This window comes from Cebus imitator, unplaced genomic scaffold (assembly GCF_001604975.1).
Source record: "Cebus imitator isolate Cc_AM_T3 unplaced genomic scaffold, Cebus_imitator-1.0 Scaffold94, whole genome shotgun sequence".
In the NCBI taxonomy this organism is placed as follows: Eukaryota; Metazoa; Chordata; class Mammalia; order Primates; family Cebidae; genus Cebus; species Cebus imitator.
This window is the reverse complement of record NW_016107409.1, coordinates 1,277,014-1,300,870: the sequence shown is the minus strand read 5'-3', so window position 1 is coordinate 1,300,870 and position 23,857 is coordinate 1,277,014. Positions and strand designations below refer to the sequence as shown.

Below are 23,857 nucleotides of genomic sequence, written 5' to 3'. Positions count from 1 at the left end.
AAAAAAAAAAAACACCCCACAAAAATTAACCACATGTTATCATCAACCTGTTTAGGGGGAGATAAGGTTATTCCTTTCTCTTCTTGGTTGAAAAATTAAGGGAACAAATATTAATCAATTTCCTTTGCCATGTACCAACCAAAAACAAATGACCAATAAGATCTAAAAGTAAATGGTGAGATAGCAGGAATTTTTACTTTGAAATTTCATATTACAAGTGTGCTTTGGAGGCTGGGCATGGTGGCTCACACCGTTAATCCCAAGTGTGCTTTGGAGGCTGAGCGTGGTGGTGGCTCACACCGTAATCCCAGCCCTTTAGGAGGCAGAGGCAGGCAGATCACTTGCGGTCAGGAGTTCAAGACCAGCCTGACTAACATGGTGAAACCATGTCTCTATTAAAAATACAAAAAATTAGCTGGGCATGGTGGAGGGAGCCTGTAGTCCCAGCTACTAGGGAGGCTGAAGTGGGAGGATCACTTGAACCTGGGAAGTGGAGGTTGCAGTGAGCCAAGATGGCACCTCTGCACTCCAGCCTGGACGACAGAGTAAGACCTCCATCTCAAAAAAAAAAAAAAAAAAGAGTATGCTTTGGATATTTGATGATACAACAATTATTCTTTGGGCTGACCCTTGTTCTAAAGTTAATTACTATTTATTTTTGCATAATCTAAAAAGACAAAAAAACTTCAATAAACATTACAATTACATATTATTCCAAAACCAAGATACATGTAGTCATGGAAGTAATGTCAAGTTTACAAAGTCAGTTCAAATTTATAAGCTGAAAGAAAAGAAAGAAAAAAGAAAAAAACATAACCCATGTTGTGGGTTATGTTTTAAAAGAGGAAAAAACACCAAAAATATCTGTCTTACCTTTTAGGCATACATGTTAAAATACTGGCAGATGAAACATAATACTGACAGATTACACTTCAAAATAATGCAGGGAAGAGTAGAAATGGGTAGAGATTGTTAAATCAAGTTTAACCTAAAGCTGTCTCCTTACATATCTGAAGTTCGGTCTAAAGGTTTCTCTGTACATAGTGAACTACAAATATAACTAAATGGAGGTGTAAACAGACTGTAACCTAATCTTGTGTCAATCACCAAGTTTTGGCCAATCAAAAAGGGCCAACTGTTCAAGCCAAGTTCAAATAAGGCAACTGCCGAGCTATAACCAATCTGGCTGTTTCTGTACCTCTGTCTATATATCTTCTTCCACAATCTGGCTGTGCTGGAGTCTCTCTGAACCTAACTGTGGCTCGGCTGCCCTATTCACGAATCATTCTTTTGCTCAAACTCTTTAATTTGGCTAAGGATTTTCTTTTTAACAAGATATATATTAAACAAGACAGCCATAAATTATAATTGTTTTAAAATGTCACATAGAAGTTCAAAATATTATTCTCTCTACTTTTACATATGTTTGAAAGTTTTATAAAATAGAGCTTTTGTTTTTTGTTATTGTTTTCTTCTGAGACAGTGTGCAATCTCAGCTCACCGTGGCCTCTACCTCCTGGACTCTACCTCCCACCTCAGCCTCCCAAGTAGCTGGGACTACAGTTGTAAACTACTATGCTTGCCTAATTTTTAAATTTTGTGTAGAGATGAGGTCTCACTATATTGCCTAGGCTGGTCTTGAGTTTCTAGCCTCAAACAATCCTCCCTCCTCCGCCTTCCAAAGTACTGGGATTACAGGTGTGAGCCACTATGCCCAGCCAGAATTTTTGTTTTTAAGTCTGTTATGCTTAACCACACCCTTAAGTGATTTTTTTATTTTCTGCAATCAGAAAACCTGGTTACCAACTACAGGTGAGTGTACAACATTCATTATTTGTCTATGCCTTAAGATTTCACATCTGTGAAAAAGGGAGTTGGACTCATTAAATTCCAAAGTTACTGCTAGTTCAATTTGTTATTGTGTTTTTTTTAAATTCAATTGAATATGAGTTCTACACTTTGAATTTTGAATGTGGTTTAACAATTCTTTTTTTTTTTTTTTTTCACTCTTGTCACCCAGGCTCCCAGGCTGGCTGGAGTACAATGGTACAATTCTCCTGCCTCAGCCTCCTGAGCAGCTGGGACTACAGGCATGCACCACCATGCTCAGCTAATTTTGTATTTTTAGAAGAGATGGGGTTTCACCATGTTGGCCAGGCTGGTCTCAAACTCCTGACCTCAGTTGATCCGCTGATCGCCTCAGCCTCCCAAAGTGCTGGGATTACAGGCGTGAGCCACTGCACCCAGCCTTGGTTTAATAATTCTAACTAAAATCGAGAATGCATTCATAGCTAAATCTGATATAGTGAACTGAAAATTGTTCATTACTGTTATCAAGACAACAATATAGTACAGTACTTATCTCAGCTGGGCCTTCATTCCTATATAAATCCTATTTTGCTTTCCCTGAAACACCTTTCCTTCAAGCATTATCTCTTCTAAGAGGCAGAAAACTTTGTCAAAGAAAATAGAGACCACTACATGTAATTTGTTCCAGTTTCCCTACCCCTACTGCAGCCCATCCTCATTTCTGTCCGCACTTCAAGTCTTTCACCTGAGGCTCCTTCAAGACCTAACCACATCTCACACACCTCCTACATCTCTTACTTCCCTTCCCTGACAACTCCCTACTTACTTTATCCTTTTCTCAACAGGTCCTCAGGTCCCTTTTGCTCTGGCTTCTTCAGTTTGGCCTATAGTCAACCCCACCCTTCTAAATGATACAAAACAAGAAACAGCCTTCTTTCAAACCCATTTCTTCCTCAAGCTAACCTGTGATTCCTCCTTCCCATAACTACCAAATATTTAAATCAAAGTTCTAACTAGTCTAACTACCCCAACTCCAACTCACCCCTTAGTTTATCATGATCTAGCTTCCAGCCTCCACTACTCTCCCAGTTTTCCATTTCTCACTGGCCTGCAGTGGGCAAATACAAAGAATGGCTTATTTTAAGGTCTCAACATGCCTCTACTCTCTGTAGCATTTGATACTGCAATTACTGTCCCTCCTTCAGGAAACTCTCCTCCCCTAAGGTTCTAATACACCATTTGCTGCTAAGCTTCCTACAGACTCCCTCAGTAGCATTTTCACCTTGTCTCCTGATATGATGTGGTTCCTCAGAGTTCTTTCCTCCCCTGCTCCTCTTTCCTTCTTACCCCTATAATCCCTCATCTATATTATTATCTTGTTCTAGTCATTGCTTGAACTATTAATCTTCACCACTAGCCACTCTAGCCTAGAAGGGCCTGTGAGCCTAATCTAGACCCCCAACTGATTTCATAAAGCTTTATTAGAATACAACCACATTCATTTGTTTGCCTACAGTCTACGGCTGCTTTTGTGCTCAAGGCAGAGGTGAATAGTTGCAATACAGACACTATGGCACTTAAAGCCATAATATTTAGGCTTTTAAAAAATATTATGACCCTTTACAAAAAAAAAATTTTCCAACCTCTATTCTATCAGGTAAAACATACCAAAAGATTAGTCCTAGTGATTTTTTCTGCTTTTCAGTCTCAGTGCCAACACTATAATCAGGTCACCCATCTGAGACCCTGAGCTATTAAGAGTTTTCTGTTACTCCCAAACTCTCTTCTCATCTTCACTAATCCATTCCCTATAGTATAACCAAAGCAACAGTTCTAAATGCCCAAATCTATTTCACTCTTTAAAATGTTCCCCAGAGAAAAGGTTTTTCACATTCTGGCTCTTGTTTGTCCTACCCAAATTTCCAATTACTCCAGCTGAAATATTGAAGAAATATTACTTTTTTTGGAGACGGAGTCTCACTCTGTTGCCCAGGCTGGAATGCAGTGGTACAATCTCTATTCACTGCAACCTCTGCCTCCCAGGTTCAAGCGATTCTCTGGCCTCACCCTCCTGAATAGCTAGAACTACAGGTCAACACCACCATGCTCAGCTGATTTTTATATTTTTAGTAGAGACGGGGTTTCAACATGTTGGCCAGGCTGGTCTCGAACTCGTGACCTCAGGTGATCCGCCTGCCTCAACCTCCCAAAGTGCTGGGGTTACAGATGTGAGCCACTATGCTCAGCCAGAAATACTGAACTACATTAATTCCCCAGAACACATTACACTGTCTCTTCCAGGCTTGCCCAAGACGTACCAAAAAATAAATACCTACACATTTTCCTAGTTTCAGCTAAGGCACAATCACCTCCATGAAGTCTTCCGTGACTCACCCAGGCCAACTCAGGTGATTCTTTCCCCATGTGCCCACTGCATTAGGTACACACTTCCATTACAGGAAATATTTATGTGCTTTCATATAATCTGCCTACTAGTCCACAAATTCCTTGAACGGAAACCGAGGCAGAGTAGGAAAATGGCTACTGAGGGCATGGAGTTTTAAAGCTGGGAATCTGGGACTGAATGCCAGTTTGGCTCCTTCCTAACTGTATGTTCTTAACAAATTACTTAGGAAGAAAATGAAGAAATGAAGAACTAATTTTCTTCCTCCATATAATGAAAACTTTGTGAGGATTATGCAAGGTTATTCATATGAACACAGTGCCTTGCACATAGTTAAGTGCTCAACAATTACTGGTTATCATTATTTTCACTGTTTTATCCCTCACACTTAGTACAGAATTCGAATAGCTGCTGAGTGACATAACTGAAGCAAGCTAGCTCTGCACTGTTTTCAGCTGCATACTAAATATTTTCATCTTTACATTTGGATCCCAGAACTCACTATCTTTATGCCCAAACTTTTAATTAGTACAACCAACTTGTTAAGGTTTGTTTAGGACTTTCCCTTTTTGAACAATGAAAGTCCTGTGTACTGGGAAGTCCTTCAGTTCCAGGCACATCAAGACAGCTGATCACCTTAGAGTTATGTTGCAAACAACAGAAACTGAATTGGGTTAATTTAAGAAGAAAAAAGGGAAGGGTGAATTTATTGATAGAATATAATGTAATTCACAAAACCAAGGCAAAGCTGAAGAATCAAGCTTACGAAAGCAACTCCCACATATCTAGCTGGCAGGAATTAATGGATGCTTACCTTCACAGTACTTCTGTCAGGATGAATCAATTAGGTCTCAGTATCAGCTCACTCAAGATTTAAATGCCAGGGACATAATTAGCCTAATTTGTGTTAGCCAGAAAAATGTGAGGCACATTAATGAACCAGAGGCAGAAGCACCTACATTAAAAATCCCACCATGAGGCTAGATGTGTGGTGGCTCACGTGTGTAATCCCAGCACTTTGGGAGGCTGAGGCAGGTGGATCGCCTGAGGTCAGGAGTTCTCGACCAGCCTAACATGGTAGAACCCTGTCTCTACTAAAAACAAAAAAATGAGCTGGGCATGGTGGTGGCATGCCTGTAATCCGAGTTACCTGGGAGGCTGAGACAAGAGAATCGCTTGTACCTGGGAGGTGGAGGTTGCAGTGAGTCAAGATCACACCATTCACGCCATTGTACTCCAGCCTGAGCAACAAGAGCAAAACTCCATCTCAAATAAATAAATAAATAAATAAATCCCACCATGAGATATCCAATGGCAGAAAAGTAGCTTTGAAAGGCCAAATCAAAAGGCTGTTTCCAAAAGAAGGGAAAATGGATGCAATGTCCCTCATGTATCGATAGTGACTTGAACATGCCAAGCCTTTAGACTCCATGACACAGTCACTGTTATTCATGCTATTTTTCTTTCTGACTCGGCAAACTCATCTTTCAAGACCTAGCTCAAGTATGACCTTCTGTGTAACCTTACTAATTTCCCCAGGTACAGCCACGCTTTCTTTATACTCTTACAGTACTTAACAAATTATGTACCTGTATCATAGAACTTATCACACTGTATACTAGCCATATGCTTAAGTATCAGTCTCTCCCATTAAACTGAACTTCCTTAGATCAGGGAATATTTTCATATTTGTAATCTTTGCCACCTAATAATGTCTACCTAGCACGTAGAAAATACTAAATAGGCCGGGCACGGTCGCTCACGCCTGTAATGCCAGCACTTTGGGAGGCTGAGGTAGGTGAATTGCTTGAGCCCAAGAGTTTGAGACCAGCTTGGGCACAATGGCGAAACCGTGTCTCTATAAAAAATTAAAAATTAGCTGGGTGTGGTGGTGGTCACGTAGTTCCAGCTACTTGAGAGGATCACTCGAGCCTGGGAAGTTGAGGATGCAGTGAGCTGTGATTGTGCCACTGTATTCCAGCCTGGGTGACAGAGCAAGACCCTGTCTCAAAAAAAGCTAAATAAATGTTTAATAAATCTGTTTGCCAAGTCACTAGAATATGTGAAGCGTCAAATAAAAAGAAACATAGGGGCTACCAGAGGTAAACATGCTGACAGTACCAAAGAGAAAGCTGATACACTAAAAGCAAGGGAAGGACATGCCCCGCCCCCCCGCCAAAAAAAAAAAAAAATTAGGAAGAGCAAAAACTCCACAAGCATAAAAATCAAGGACAAAATTCTGGTAATCTAACAATCTGAAGGCATCACTTACATAAAAGCAAAACCCAATATCCATATGCATAATGGTGACTCAAGAACCAAGAAAACAACTAAATTATATTCTATTTAAAGCAGATGGCAAAATAAAGTAAAATCTAGTATGTATACAACTTCCCTAACCCAAAAAACCCAGAATAATTAATTCCAAGTAAATATAGTCATGATTTATTTTACATTTTAACTGCTGATGTTGGCTAGGCTGTGACAAAATTTTTCTTAATAGCAAAACTGCAAGAAAGGATAGCTACATCCTTCTTATACTTTTAATATTCCTTCACCTCCAAGATAACAAATAGAGACTTGAAAATAAGATTACAGTCCTTCCTCAGTATCCTGAGGGTGGGGGGAAGTTGGCTCCAGATACTCCCTCCCCTAAAGATAACAAAATCTGCAGATGCTCAAATCTCTTCAATAAAATGGCACGGTACAGTCAGCCCTACAAAATCCACAGGCTATGAAGGACCAACTGTATAGCCAAAATGTGTGCTAACTAAACAAAAAATCAATTGAGGAGTGGTGTCAGTCATAGAAAGAAAATCCCATTGACTCTGAAGTTAGAAGTTCTGAAAATGCATTTTGTAACTCCTTTACTGGCTACCAATAAGTTACTTCTTTTTCCACTTGGAATGTCATCCAGTTCATGTCACATTTCACCCAAATAACTAAAATTCACTTCATGAAATGTAGTAACTTTCACATTCATGGCATTATATTATTTCTTCTTTATCATGTGAACCCTATGACTAATCTTATTATCATTACTGAGATACATTCTGAAGTACACACTATCACCAATTAAATCCAAAATAAATAAAAGCTTAACTTGAAACTAATGAAGACTTTACATCAAACTCCCAGTTTAGGCTGGGCTCAGTGGCTCATGCATATAATCTTAGCATTTTGAGAGGTTGAGGAAGAAGGACTGCTTGAGACCAGGCGTTCAAGACAAGCCTAGGCAATATAGCAAGACCCTATACTCTATCTCTACAAAAAGCAAATTAGCTGGACATGGTGGTATGCACCAGTAGTCCTAGCTACTCAAGAGGCCGAGGCAGGAGGATTGCTTGAACCATGATCATGTCATTGCACTCCAGGCCAGGTAACATCAAGATTCTGTCTCAAAAGTAACATTTTAAATTTAAAAAACAACAACAACAAAAACTCACAGATTATTAAAAATCTGAAGGGTGGCAAAAAATAGGAGGAACCAATTAAGTACCACCACAAGGAAACAGACAAACCCAGTACTTGGACAGTCTATTGGGCTGAACCATATGAAAATTGCCAATACTTGGCTGTTGTTACAAACCTGGAAAGAGGCAATTTCATACAGTGCAATTTAACGTAAGAAAACTGACGTGGGCCGGGTGCACTGGCTCACGCTTGTAATCCTAGCACTTTGGGAGGCCGAGGCGGGTGGATCACGGGGTCAAGATATCGAGACCATACTAGCCAACATGGTGAAACCCCATACCTACTAAAAATACCAAAATTAGCTGGGTGTGCTGGTGCGTGCCTCTCAGCTACTCAGGGGGCTGAGGCAGAATAATTGTTTGAACCTGGGAGGCTGAGGTTGCAGTGTACCGAGATCGCGCCATTGCACTCCATCCTGGGTGACAGAGCAAGACTCCGTCTCAAGGAAATAAAAATAAAAATAAAGAAAGAAAACTGACCTGAACAAATTAATGGCTTTTTTTTTTTTTTTTAAGACTCAGTCTCGCTCTTGTTCGCCAGGCTGGAGTGCATTCTTAGCTCACTGCAACCTCCACCTCCTGGGTTCAAAGTGATTCTCCTGCCTCAACCTCCTGAGTAGCTGGGATTACAAGCGCCCGCCACCACATCAATTTTTGTATTTTTAGTAGAGATAGGGTTTCACCATGTTGGCCAGGCTGGTATTGAACTCCTGACCTCAGGTGATCCACCCACCTCGGCTTCCCAACATGCTAGTCGGGAGCCACCACCAAGCCTGGCCAATTAGCAGCATTTGTAAATGGTTGGGAGACAACAGACAAAAGTTGGAAATAACCCAAATATTCATCTGTGGATGAAAGGGTTAACAAAATATGGTATATACATATAATGGACCGTTACTTAGTCATACAAATTAGCTTTAATCACTAATTCATTCACAATGCATGTGCCTTAATCTCCCAGTACTTCACCTGTCACAATAAAAAGCTTGGAGGTGATTTGGGAAGCAGTAGGAAAAGGCATTAAAACAGTAAAAGTTTCAGTTCAAAAATACACATGAGGAAAATTACTGTGTCTGTGGTGCCCAGGATGTATTTATTCAAGGAATATTTTAGTGCTTGCTTGGTTCCAGCCACTGTACTAAGTGGTAAGCAATGAAGATACACAGTCTCTGTGCCCTCAAAAAGCTCACAATCTAGTAGGAAAAATAAACAAAATCGAATTAAAATACATTATAATTGCAATAGGAAAGATATACGCAGAGTTCTTCCAGGAGCAAAGAATGGTACCTACCCAGAGTTGACTATTTAAAAGTGGTAGGAATTAGCCAGGCAACAGGAGGCAGAGAAGGATATTCCAGTCAGCAAGATGGCCCTGAGAATAGAAATAGCACTGGCGAGGAGGGGCAGGCGGGATTCCAGATTATGTATAAGCGTATAAGTTCAGTGTTGCTAGGGCTTAAGGGGATGGGGGAGGAAGGTTGAATCTGGAGAAATAATCAGGCATCAGGCTCACTGAAAAATCTCATAAACTCGAGGAAGAATACCCCTTTCAAGATAGTTTTTAAACTGGAAGGTGATAGGTAATAAGGCCTAAAGTAGGCTGGAGGCAGCAGAATAGAGAGGCAGTGCCAAAATCCAGAGACAGCAGAGATTCAAGCTACATGACTGGCTTCTGACTGAATGTGGAAGAGGAGAAAGAAGTCCAAGAAGCCTCTCAAGTTTCAAATTCAGGTCACAGTGAGGGTGATGATGCCATAAACAGAAAAAAGAAAAAACAAAGGCAGAACGTGGCTTTAAACACTTTGAGTTTGAGAAGCTCATGTGAAAAAGATGCTCATGTGAATAATTTCCAGCAGATGATTTTATGAAATTTAAGTCCCCCCACACTGAAATGATGATTAAAGCCAAGACAGCTGCTGATGTGAACAAGAAAAATACGCTATATTTCAAAGAATCATAGACAGACTCCCAAACCATGCCTACTACATTCAAAGGGTAGGAAGACTTAGCAAAGCTGACTAAAAAAGAGTACTCCAAGAGAACCAGAGGCTGTATATGCCCCATTAGTGAATTCAAGAAAAAAAAATTATAGGTTGTCTGCTATATGACATATAGATTCCTGAAACAGTTTATACTCTTCAAACTTAAGAAGAGGGAAATGCACAGGATGGATGGTCATAAGCACCTCTAGATGGAGCACATGGCTACATAGGGCCGAGAGGCAGAACATGGGTACATGGCCAATATGCATACTCCTGGTCTTGATTCGTTCAACTGTGTTTCTGTACTTTATGTTCAATTGCTGTTATTTGAGACTGCCAAACATTAATATGCTACTAAAAATCACACATGAACCAATATGAATTTTGCCTTAACATTCCTATATCTACCATTCAAATATGAATGAGTTCATGTTACAGAAACACATTACAGGAGAACAGGCTGTTCAAGGAGGGCTAGGTAACAGTATCAACACCATGGAGTAACACCAAAAGAAAATTAATGTCTTAGAATAATAGTGAATCTTTCACTCCCAAATGTAGACTTTTTTTCAAGTACACCATCCAGTCTCTCTTCTCTATTTAAAGTTTCTCATGCTGTTCACTAAATGACAGTAGCATCCAAGGTCTCGACTCACTGAGCTTCTCGACAGAGCCAAATACTTTAATAGCTATTCACACACAGAATTTGCTGTACATCACAGCAATTTATCCCAAATAGGTGGAGAAAAATTCACCTAGGAAAACTACCAGAGAGGAGGAAAAGAATAGGGACTGATGGTACCAAGTATACTATTAATCAGGAAAGGCTTCATGGAAAACTTTTGTCGGATTTTTGTTTTAAACTAGAATGGCACTGTATGGCAGATTTGTGATCTTGGCGTTCCAGAGATATATGAAGGAGTCTGAATGAAGAGACAGTTTGCCAGAGTGAACCCCACTCAACAGACAGCCAAAAGAAGGCACACAGTAGAACAGCATGTACAAAGACATGGAGAAGAAACTACTGGTTACTCAAGCATCTCCAGTACTTTATCACAGCTGGCACAAAGGAGATATAGGGAAAAGTGCAAGGTGAAGTAAAAGAGGTAGGGCCTTATGTGGAACTATACGTGGCATGCTAAGGACTTTTATCCTGAAGTTAATGGGAAGGATCATAAACAGGAAAGTAACACAGAAAGATTTGAGAAAAAAAATTAATCCACAAGATAACTGGGGAGAGAAGATACTGAACACAGAGAGCTAGGTACATGATTATACTTGTTCAGGCAAGAACGGTAAGGGTCTAAACTAGGGGCAGTGAAACTAAGGTTGGTAACAGGTACAAACATGAGGGTTCTTCAGATGACTAATTCAGAGAAAGGTGAAGGAGGGGAAGAGAAAGGAGTCAAGGATAAAGTTTGAAACTTCAGCAATCAAATAGTACCACTTACCACTGGAGGTTCGAGAGAGACAGAAGCAAGTTTAGGAGAGCGAACTGAATTTTGCAGGTGAAAAAATATGTATTAGTCCTGGTATCAGAAACTACAGCATAAAGCTTAAGTGTTAAGCCCAAAGATATGGACTTTCGTTTTTTGGTAAAACCAACTAACTGGCTCCTTGCTGATAAGAAGGAAACTTTGCAAGAGCAAAAAGATAAAAAGGTAAATAAACCTAATAATAAAGTTCATCAAAAATTTTTACTAGCAAGGTATAGGGAGCAGTCATGGTGGCTCACGCCTGGAATCCCAGCACTTTGGGAGGCCGCAGTCGGCAGATCACCTGAGGTCAGAAGCTCGAGATCAGCCTGGGCAACATGGAGAAACCCTGTCTCTTAAAAGAGTAAATAAATAAATAAAATAAAATAAAATATAGAAATAGGAAATTCTGTAATATAGTCAATATTTCTTTGGTATTTCCCCCTTTCACCAACTTTTAGACATGGTTTGTACATGTCAAGTCTTAGATTCCCTTAGTGGAATACAGCACAGTAAGCAAGAGTTTTGGCTTTAGCATCAAGCTTTGTTTCTGAAATGGAGTTTCACTCTGTCACCCAGGCTGGAGTGCAGTGGCATGATCTTGGCTCACTGCAGCCTCCACCTCCCAGGTTCAAGTGATTCTCCCACCTCAGCCTTGCTTGTAGCCCGAATTACAGGCACGCACCACCACGCCTGGTTAATTTTTGTATTTTTAGCAGAGACGGAGGTTTCACCACGTTGGCCAGGCTGGTCTTGAACTCCTGACCTCAGGTGATTCACCTGCCTTGGCCTCCCAAAGTGCTAGGATTACAGGCATGAGCCACTGCGCCTGGTCGCTTAGCATCAAGCTTTGATATAAGTCCAGGCTTTGCCACTTAACACCCGATGGAGGACTTAGGGCCACTTAATTAAGAGTTGTAGGCCTCAAGTTTCCTCAGCAGTAAATGGGGATAATAATAGTACCTACTTGATCGGACTGTTGTGAAGACTAAACAGATAATCTATATAAAGCACTTAGCACCGGTATAAACAATAAATGTTAAGGTTTTTAAAATACTAATTATTAACTACTCTTACTAATGAAAATGTCACATTCCCGAGGTATACAGGAGCAAGAAAATGAGAAGCTGGCCTGGATAGAAGCTGCTCAGTTACCTGAGCATTTGTTTTATAAGTATTCATTAAACAAAACATTTCTGTTTTGCACACTTTTCTATAAGTTACCTTTGAAAACAGAAAAATGTTTAAGAATCAGTGTCTTACATGAAAAGGTCTAGTATTAAAATGCACATTCCAGGGCCGGCATAATGGCTCATGCCCCTAATCCCAACACTTTGAGAGGCCAAGGCAGGAGGATAACTTGAGCTAGGAGTACGAAACCAGCCTGGGCAACATGGTGAAACCCCGTCTCTACAAAAAAGACAAAAATTAGCCAGGTATGGTGGCATGCGCCTGCAGTCCCAGCTACTCAAGAGGCTGATATGGAAGGATGGCTTGAGCCTGGGAGGAGGCAGAGGTTGTAGTGAGCCGAGATTGGGCCACTGCACTCTAGCCAGGGTGACAGAACCAGACCCTGTTTGGTTTTGTTTTGAAAAAAGCACATTCCAGAACAAATAAAAGGAAATGTTTCCCTTTCAATATGTACTTCCTAGTTTTAGCTACAAAATCCATTCCCCTACCCAAGCTGCAAATTTCTATCAATGATAAAAATTACTCCCCACCTGCCTCCATCTATAAACCTCAGAATAACCTTTACCCCCTTTCTCTTCAGTGATCTTCACAAAGAGAATGTGAAAGAGGAGGAGGAGGAGAAGGGGGAAGGAACAGCATCATTCAATCCTCATTCCAGGTTGTAGCCATTCCCAGGCTCAATTTTTTAGAAAATTCCTCCTTGCAGACCAAATAGCACTATTTCTCCAAAATGAATTCTAGGTATTACTGCCCTGTCACCCTTTCCATTGCTCTAATCATGTTACACCTCCTCTCTTTTCTGGAATAAATTCCTTCAGATCTCCCTATCAAGAAAAAGCTTCCAAGCAACTCTGCCACGAGATATTCTTGGACCAACACAGGCCATCTGGAAGTCTCCTCTCTTCACTCTAATATAATCACTCTTATTTTTTACCTGGATATTTATTCACCAGTTAACATTGGTACATACTTTCTATAAGATTCACTAACCTCATTTTTTTTTCTCTCTCCAAAGATCTCTTGAAGTCTCTCCTGATTGAATGATAAAAAAATTTTCTTCCTCAACCCTCTCTCTACTCACAATCCTGGCATTAACTCTATTCTTTCATTTTTTTTTAACAAGTGTGTATCTTATTCTTGCACCTAACATTTTGTGTATCAGCTGGTTCTATAATTTATAACATGTTTTAGCTTTTGTCTATCCTATATGTGAAAAAATAGGCATCATATCTCATCAAAGTGCATTTCACTGTTTTGGAACAGCCTGATAACCACAACTACTCAGTTACAGAGCTACGCTGTACTATGTTTCCAATGGATAAGAGGAAACATAGTATCTATGCTTAGATATGCCTAAATCCCCAATAAAGGCCCTTAATCAGGTTTGGCCCCAGTTTACCCTTTAGTCTCTCAGTACTTTTCAATTACTGTTCCCTCTAGTCTGGAATGCCCTTTTCTTCCACGCCACTTCTCCTGCCCTTTGCCTGGCCACCTTTCTTTCATCCTTCAGAATCAGCTCACTCCCATCCATTAGAAGTCCACCAGAGTATCTTCCCTGTCTGCTCAGCTCCAGGTAGTTTTCTCTCATGCATTTTCAGAATACTACACTGTAACAATTGCACTGCATTGTAATTATCACCCCACTGAATGAAAATTCCTTGAGGTACAGACTGCATCTTATCCCAAAGACCTAACATTGATAGACACCGAATAGACAATTAGTGAATAAATAATGCCCATATCCACTGAGTGACTTGCACAGGCTACATAAGCACACTGAGGTTTTGTATCTAAAGTTCCAGCTGGGTGTGACAGCTTGGCATCTGTAGTCCCAACACTTTGGGAGGCCGAGGTGGGGGAATCACTGGAGCCCAGGAGTTCAAGACAAGCTTGGGCAACAAAGCAAGACCCCATCTCTACAAAACATTAGAAATTAGCCAGGTGTGGTGCTGTCCACCTGTAGTCCCAGCTACTTGGGAGGCCACAGTCGTAAGATTCCTTGAGCCTAGAAGTTTAAGCTTGCAGCTGAGCTATGAGTGCCTGAGTACTCCAAACTAAGTAACAGAGCAAGACTCTGTATCAAAAAATACTTTCCTCATGTAAAGTAGGGATAATGCCACACCTAACTCATACACTTGTTACTAACACCTATCTCATACACATGATACTAAATAAGGTATCATGAAACTCTTAACACAGTGTCTGCCACAACAGAACTACCAATTGAATATCTATTTCATAGCTTAAGAATCCCAAGAAATGTAGTGTTGTGACAAATACCAGGCTGATTGGCTTAGCAACCATGCTCTTTTTCATGCATCTAAAAGTCACTGGTTACTTGTTATCATCAGCAAATATTTGTTGTGTACCTATTATATGCAGGAGTCCTTACTAAGTATCACTGAGTTACCAGAACACAGCAATAGAGGTAAACAATGAAACAAAAACCTGTACCAATATCCGAGAGAAGAAAAAATGCTATTGGTTTTAATGTACAAACAATATGAGTATTTTTCAATAAGCTTTTATTTGAAACGAGGTAGACCTCAAGAATGGGAAAAGTTCAAAGTTAACACTTATCATCAAGTGGACAGGAGACAGTTCCAAAATTTCTTATTCCTATTTCTAAGTTTCACTTTTGCTCAGATGTATCTCTCACAAGGAGTATTTAACCATGACCAGGAAAGAATACATGATCTTCATTTGACCCATTCAAATGGGAATTCCACTGATATCTCCCTAGGTTTTTTCTATTAGCATGCAATTTTGTAGCTCTGAAAAACAGCCTGACTTTGTTTCTCTAGAAAACAGAACGCTGAATGGTATATATAACCCACCACCTTCCTTAAGACAGGATAAAATACTCACCTCTTAATCACACTAGCCTCTTAGCAAAAATTACAAAACTGCATATCATGTCACCCAGTATTAGAAAAGAAGGCTGTAGCCTTAAAACCATTTTCCCCCTAACAAATCCAAAGGTCACAGGCCCAGTGAAGTTTGTGCATGTACTCACTGCTTTCAGCAGCTGCAGAGAGACCTCTAGCGCTGCCTCAATAAGCCGAGTTTGCAAACAGTACCTGCTAATGTCACCTTAATGAGACAATGGCAACATGCTGAGTAGCAACGAACTGAGTGACCACGATGAACGCTTAGTTTTGCAACCACTTGGAAATTCTACTAGTTTGTAGCAAGAGATATGTGAGAGGACGTATGAACCTATGTATCCAATTTATTTCAGTAAAATGTGTCAAAGAAATTATCACCCTATGCACACCCCACTCCAAGAAAGGCTAAGAAAATACGTCCTATGAGCGGAGGTCGGAACAACCTCTTTTCCAAAGCCCGAACACAATAGATGGCAAACTATTGTCCACCTTCAGCTCGCTCCAAATACCAGCAGTTGCAAGAGTATGGGCTGGAACAGCTCGGCACGACTAGTCCAAAGAAGAGCACTGGAATACATGAAAATGGTCCTGGCGCATCCTACCCTCCCCCATCCATCACCCTGAAACAAGTCAGTTACCCGGCTGGTCCCCACCCCCCTCTGCGGGCCGCCACCGCCCGCCAAGGCCCGGCTCGCAGAAGGTAGGAGCCGGGACCGGCAGAGCCGAGGCTCCATGCGCGGGAGGCACCGAGGGGGCTGAGCCGGGCGAAGGCTGCACTGGCGGGCGCCAGCAGCAACCGCCCCCTCGGCTGTGCGGTCGGCGGGCCGGGGCGGCAGCATCCTCGTTTGTCCGCGCGGCCACCGCCCGCGGACCCCGCCTCAGCTCATCCCCTCCTCGCCGACATCAGGCCGCGCCCGCGTGACGGGGCCGAAAACCCCGGCATTTCAGGGTCGCCGCGCCGGCAGCTCCGGAGGGTGGCTGCAGCCCGGCCCGCGTCCCGCGGCCCGCTCTGCCCAGTCCGGGGCCGCGGTGACCGGAGGCGGCGGCCAACTCCGGCCGACCACAAGCTGGAGAGAACCAGCCCGGCGCCAGCCCCCCGCCCCTTCCCGCGTCGCCCGGCCGGCGCGGCCAGGCGGGCCCAGACCGCGGAAGCACACTCACTTCCACATCGCGGCCCTTGTTCTTGAAGCTCTTGATGCGGTGGTTCTCCAAGCTAGGGTTCTCGGCCATGGCTGCGCGCGGCTCCGGCGACGGCTACTTCTGCGGCTGCGGCGGCGGCGGCGAGTCTCGGCGCGGGAGGGGGACGAGGGGGAGAGCTGGAGGGAAAGGAGGAGGGGGAGAGGAGAGCACGTTCCGTGACGCCTCCGAGCGCGAGGTGGCAGTAGCGCCGGGGGAGGCGCGGGCCGATGGCCGGGCCGGGTGGGGCGGGAACGGTTCTGAGAGAGGCGCGCGCCTGCGGAGGCTGACGACACGTGACTGGGGGCGGCGACCGACTTGGGCGTTTCGGGATGACCCTGCCCTCCTTCCCTGCAAGAGCTCTCCACAGCGTCTCGGTGCCGCAAGTCCTGTGCCAGAAATGGAGCGGGACTTCGCGGCTTTTACCGCCCCTCAGGCGCGGGTCAGTGGTTGTCAACTACAGTTCCCAGCATGCCACGATCCGCCCGGAGCAATTCTACTCGCCTGGGGAGGCCCAGGAGCATGCCGGGATCGCTGCGCGCGGCTGTTTGCGCGGCGCGCTCATAATCCTGGGCGCGAAGTCACCCCCCCCCCACGACACACACCTCGCCCGGACTCCAGTCCGCCTCTGGGCGGGGAAGAGGTAGGAGGTTCCCTGGCACTTTGCGCCCTATCAGGAGGAAGAGGGCGGGGTTTACAGGGAGCGCACCTCGCTGCCTGTAGCTGGAAAATCAGAAAAAGAACAACTGCTGGTGCTTCGCTCTCTCGCTTTTTCTGGGGGTCCCCTCAAATAGCAACCACCTTCATTCGCTGTTCCCATGCTCTGCTTCAGTTTCATAAATAGCATTTATTTCTACCTGATATGTATCTATGTGATGTGTCAACGTTTATGTGCTTTACCTGGCTGCCGGCACGGGGAATTCAGCTGAATGAGAGCAGGTACTTTCGTTGAATTGCTGCTGAATCTGTAGTGTCAAAACAATGCCTAGCGCGTCGTAGATACTCAATAAATACTTTTTGAACGCCAGTTCAACGACGACACTTTAGTGTCGACCAGTTTCTTCATCATCCTCCCAAGCCCGGTTCTGCAACCTTCACTCTGGCAGTTCCTGCGTTTCCATGCCCCTAACTCTTTTCTACCACCACACGTAATCTTAGCCCTCAGGCAGCAGTCAAGCCCTGGGCCGCAGACTCTCCGGTGTAGCACTCCCACTCCCCACCGGGGCATCGAAGGAATGATGGAGGCAAATTTGGATAAATTACACTAATAAAGAGCTGCTTTGGCCGGGCGCGGTGGCTCGCGCCTGTAATCCCAGCCCTTTGGGAATTCGAGGCAGGCTGATCATGAATGAGGTCAAGAGTTCGAGACCAGCCTTGTCAACATGGTGAAACCATGTCTCTACAGAAAATACAAAAATTAGCCAGGCGTGGTGGCACGTGCCTGTAGTCCCAGCTACTCAAGAAGCGGAAGCAGGAGAATCGCTTGAACCCAGGAGGCGGAGGTTGCGGTGAGCCAAGAAGACGCCATTGCACTCCATCCAGCCTGGGCAACAGAGACTCCGTCTCAAAAAAAAAAATGAGTTGCTTTGTGGAGCAGGTGGCCTTCATTGCTTGTATGTTAAATAATTCATTTTCAGAATCTATGGCAGACATGAACAGGTATGTAATCTAGTACTTAAGAATTTAATTGATGAGGTCAAAGGTTGGTAGGAATATACCATGAAGAGATCAAAAAAGCCGGGCACGATGCCTCCCCAGCACTTTGGGAGGCCGAGGAGGGCAGATCACCAGACGTCGGGAGTTCAAGACCAGCCTGACCAACGTGGAGAACCCCATCTCTACTAAAAATACAAAATTAGCCTGGTGTGGTGGCACATGCCTGTAATCCCAGCTACTCGGGAGGCTGAGGCAGGAGAATTGCTTGAACCTGGGCGGCAAAGGTTATGGTGAGCGGAGATTGTGCCATTGCACTCCAGCCTGGGCAACAGAGTGAAACTCTGCCTAAAAAAAAAAGAAAAGAGAGAGAGAGAGATCAAAAAAGAAGGACAATCTTTAAAGCAAAAGAAGCTTAAAGGGCCTGAGGCCAGAAGTCAGGAATTCAGAAGCCTTTGGTGGCCTCGCTATGTCCAGGGGCATTCCTCTTGTAAGTGGTGGGGTGTGGCTTGCTGATAAATACAGGCTTCAGATACTCTATTCATATTGGACTGTGGCCCAGTGTTGCCAGAACATTCCACTTTTCAAAGAAGACCAAAAAGGTAGATTCTTTTCCTCTTTGTTTTTAAATGTTAATTCACATTTTTTAATGGACTTAACCTTAAGTGTTTCAGTCACTTCAGAATATCAGGTCCTCAGTTTGTAAAACCTACTCTTAGTCTAACCACTCATTTGAAGGGAAACACACACACACACACACGCACGCACGCACGCGCACACACACACACCCCAGCTATGACTTTAGAAGGAATACATTAGCTAGACCAGGTGTGGTGGCTCACACCTGTAATCACTGTAATCCCAATGCTCTGGGAGGCCGAGGCTAGCAGATCACCTGAGGTCAGGAGTTCAACACCAGCCTGGCCAACCATGCCCCACATGGTGATACCCCTTTTCCTACAAAAATAGTAAAATTAGCTGGGCACAGTGATTCATGCCTGTAATCCCAGCTGCTTGGGAAGTTGAGGCGGAAAAATTGCTTGAACCCAGGAGGTGGAGATTGCAGTGACCCAAAATTACACGATTGCACTCTAGCCTGGGCAACAGTAGGAGACTGGGTCTCAAAAAAAAAAAAAAAAAGAATACATTAGGTCAACTCTGGGTTTTAAGGAAACAGAACTTGTGTGTTTGCCATTCTCCTTGACTAAATGGAAGAGAAACTTTCAGACTGTTGTTCAGTCTCTATTATAATTTAGTAGGTATTCCCTTTTCAGGTTGCCTTCTGCCACCTCTCTTCATGCCCAGTCCAGAGCAGGGCCCCGCTTTTGCCCAGGTCTAGTTTAGTCATTTTTTTTTCCCTTGGCCAATATCCCTGGTAGCTTAAGCATCCACACATTTGGCATCCTGACTCCACAGAACTTCACCAAGTTTTTTACCACACATATCCTGCACCAGACCTTGGAGACCTTAATCTCTGGGAAATGACCACCTCCGGGGACTCAAATTTGGTACTTCTCATTGTTAGCAACTATCTCCTTCTCTTTTGCCTCACTCTAATCATTACCCTTGACCTGAAACTTCTTTGGACAGCTCTTCTTTTAAATGGATTTATTTTCCACATATATTGTGAGTGTCTACCATATACCAAGCATTGTATTCATCAGGCAGATGTATGAAGAACTAGGGGGTCTGTGGGCAGACAGGAAGGAAGGACCCTCAGCCCAGGGGTCAGTCAAACCCTCTGACTTGCTCTCCGCCTTCCCAAAGCATGGGGACTCATGCCCGCAGTCAGTCAACACAAGCATAACAGATCAGAAAAGGAGTTAATGACTTGCCTCCTAAGTCAGCTTCTTTCTGCAAACTCACCACTCTGTTATTGGCATAACCATTCTTGAAGGGACACCTCTCCAAGCTAAGAGCCATCTTTACTTCTTGTCTTTCCCTCAACTCCCTCACCTAGTCACCATGTTAATTCACCACTCAGTGTTTCTGGCATCTCTCTCTTCTTCCCATGCCACCCACAAGACTACCTTAATGCCTCCTAAGCAGTCCCTTTGCCTCCCCAATCCCTCCACAGCAATTTCACTTCAGCTCTTCCCGACTTCATCTCTGCTCCCAGTCAGCAAACCCTTCCTGTCTGCCATTGTCTGTCAAATCATTTCCAAACTCAGTCTAAGGCCAGGCATGGTAGTACATGCCTATAATCTCAGCACTTTGGAAGGCCGAGGCAAGTGGATCACTTGAGGTCAGGAGTTCAAGACCAGACTGACCAATATGGTGCACCGTATCTACTAAAAAAAATAAATAAATACAAAAAGCTGGGCCTGGTGGCACCCGCCTGTAATCCCAGCTACTTGGGAGGCTGAGGTTGGAAAATCTCTTGAACCTGGAAGGCGGAGGTTGCAGTGAGCCGAGACTGTGCCACTGCACTCCAGCCTGGGCAACAAGAGTGAAACTCCATCTCAAAAAGAAAAAAAAATTAAATAAACTGTCTAGCGGTTAAGATCATATGTGACACAGCCACAGTGCAAGATACGTTTCTTATTTCTGGTCCCCTGCATATCGCTCATGCTTCAGCTAAAATGTTCTGCTCACCTTTTTCCAACTATATCTTAACCATTCTAGTTTTTACATCTTTGCTGTTTGACTTGCTCAGATGGCCCTGCCCCTATCTCTGCCTGTCAACATAACTTCCTCTTTTAATACTCATCCCACATGATCACCTTCTCGAGGAAGCTTTCCCAGCATGGTATTGTGGAAGGATCTTCAGAATCTGAAAACTCAGGTCCCAGGGCTGAATCCTATCGGATCAAGCCCAGGCAAGTCACTTATCTACCCTGTATCCTCTTCTTATCTACAAGTGAGGATCCTGAATCACTGGGGTTTTGTGAGAATCAGATTCTAAAATGCACGTGGAAGTGCTCTGAAATTGCTATATTAATATTAGTTGTTACCATCTTTCTAGCCAGGAGTAATATCTTTCCCTCTGAACCTCAGAAGAACTTTATTTACAGTTTTGTATTGCTGCAATTTGTGTCGTCTTATCTCTCTCACCTATTGCTATGGTGTGAACGTCTGTGTCCCTCCAAAATTCATAGGTTGGAAGCCTATACCCAGTGTGCTCGTATTAAGACGTGAGGTCTTTTGGGAAGTAATGAAGTCATCACAGCCCTGCCCTCATGAATGGATTAGTGCTCTTATAAAAGAGGTTGGAGCCAGTGTGTACCTGTGGTCCCAGCTACTTGGGAGGCTGAAGTGGGAGGATTGCTTGAGGCTGAGAGTTCGAGGCTATAGTGGGCTATGATCACACTTGTGACCAGCCACTACACTCCAGCCAGGGCAACATAGCAGGATCCCACCTCAAAAAAAAAAAAATGTTGAAGGGAGTGCCATAGTGCCTGGTGCCCTTCTGTCTCTTCCACCATGTGAGGACACAGTGTTCATCCCTCCTGCCGTGCGAGGCACAGCAACAAGGCGCCATCTTAAAGCAGAGAGCAGCTCTCACCAAACACAGAATCTGCTGGTACCTTGATCTTGGACTTCTCAGATTCCAGAACTGTAAGAAATAAGTTTCTGTTGTTTATAAATTATCCAGTCACAGGCATTTGTTCTAGCAGCAAGTTCTAGCCTGCATGTTTGCTGAATGAACAAATGAATTAATGAGTGAATGAATAAACTCCTTCCTTCCCTCATGATCACCTTCTGGCTAATTCACCACACTCCAAGCACACCTGAAGCAAAAAGCAAATACTGAAAATTGAAGACAATGACATCCAAATGCATCAAACCAGCTACCTAGCAGTGCTCTTACCTCAGTGGCAAAGAAACCTAAAATAAAAAGAGTTTTCATTTACTGCGTACCTGCCAGGCATTTATATACATCATCTCTAATCCCCATGAGAGCCCTGCATGGTTGAAATTGTTGTCTGCATCTCTCTCTGGGGCAGGCAGAGCTTGGGGCTCTGGTTCCAATGCACGGCCAGGGTTCCTGGTGTCGGCAGGAACAATGGAAGCAAAAAGAGCACAGAAAGACAAGTGGTTTCTTTTGTAGCCAATGTCTAGAACAAGGATAATGAAGACCTCCACTCTCCCCAAAAAACGAATACAGTCCTTAGACTCTAGGAAAGCAAGGTCTCCTCTCCAAGGGGTATCGCCTCTCCAGAGAGCATCAGCCATGGAAATGGGTGTGCCTAGCAACCATCTCATGACCCATGATAGTCAGTAGCAGCAGACACAGCCTTGTAGCAATAAGGTGAGAAGTCAGAGAGGAAGAACCAGAGAAATCCTCAGAAATAACTGGGGACAGCTCAAGGAAGGCTAGTGTCTGGCCAGTGAGCACTGTTACATAATTATGTGGATAACACAAATAAGGTAACCTCAATGCATAATAATGGGCTAATGGGCCTGGGACACACACATTGTACCTCCAATATCATTTTCAAATAATTAGACTACAATAAAATACATTTAATGTTAAAACTGTAGTGGGCATAATTTAGAATATACTTAAAGTCTCAAGGTCATGATTCTGCATGATTTTGCACATAGGTAGAAATATAATTTTACAATACTATTGTACATATATGTAAAAATATACTAGTGTAGTACATATGTACAAAAATATAATTTTATAATACTAGATATAGAACCAAATGGTACCTTAGAGATAAACACAATCTTGGAAGTGTAGTAACTTGCTGATTCTTTAAATAGCAAGCAGTGTGTCCTTGAACAGGTTATTTCATATAAGTAGCAAGTTGCTCACTTGTGAAATGAGCACATTGGACTGGGTGATCCAGAAGCCTCCTCTCACAGGCATAATGCTGTGAACCCGTGAGCACATCTCTCCAGTCCAGCAGCGTCTCTTCTCCTGTCTCTCCCTATTTTACAGATGAAAAATACGAAGACAATAAATGATCATAATTCTCAAACGGACCAGAAGTTCAGTGTTCTGATTTTTTTCCACTCATGCCCAGTCCTTCAGTGAGCCTTCTGATTTTCTAGAAGCGCCACTGTGCTCAAACCACCAGGTCTTCCCTGTCTCAAATGCATTAGGTCACCAAATCACCCTCAAACCAAAGTTTTCACTCTCAAAATTGTTGAGATAGGCTGGGCACCATGGCTCATGCCTGTAATCCCAGAGACTTAGGAGGCTAAGGCAAGAGGATCGCTTGAGCCCAGGAGTTTGAGGCTGCAGTGAACTAAAATACACCACTGCACTCCAGCCTGGGCAACAGAATGAGATCCCGTATCTGAAAAATAAACTAAATTAAACATTATTAAGATAAATCATTATCTCAAATAAGAAATGAATCATTTATACTTAGGTATGAATGACCTTATTAAACGAGGTGAACTCCAGCAGATGGAATGTCTGATATATCTAACCTATTATTAACACCCACCCTCCCCTCCCCACCCCACACCAGAAAACAAGAAGCAACCCTTTGGTATCCAGTTTCAGCTGATCCCTGCTGGAAGTTATTTTGAAAATACTAGACCTACTGGAAAGTGACCTCTTTGAATGAATACCAGATTTGTTACCTGTTTCTGCATCATCTTCTCCAGTAAACATGAATACCTGGAAGAAAGCATTTATGTCTCACTTATTTTTGGGTTCCCTGTGTCTAATATGGTACATAGTACATGATGGGACCTTAACAAATGTTAGGTGGATTAATAAATAAACTCAAGTAGAGAAAAAAACATTAAAGTTACACATCGGAGGGGAATCCAGAAAATATTTGGTATAATAAAAATGAGGCGTACATTTCTTTTTTCTTTTTTTTTTTTTTTTTTGAGACGG

The 23,857-nt window shown here is 43.2% G+C and overlaps 1 protein-coding gene across 1 annotated transcript in view; it reads right to left on the bottom strand.

Moving 5' to 3' along the window:
- KPNA3 (karyopherin subunit alpha 3) overlaps positions 1–16,836 on the bottom strand; it is a 112,766-nt gene extending 95,930 nt beyond the window's left edge. The window contains exon 1 of the mRNA XM_017535887.2: positions 16,384–16,836. Coding sequence (XP_017391376.1) covers positions 16,384–16,452 — 69 coding nt within the window. The 5' untranslated portion in view covers positions 16,453–16,836. The remainder of the gene's footprint in view (positions 1–16,383) is intronic.
- Positions 16,837–23,857: the final 7,021 nt, after the last annotated feature.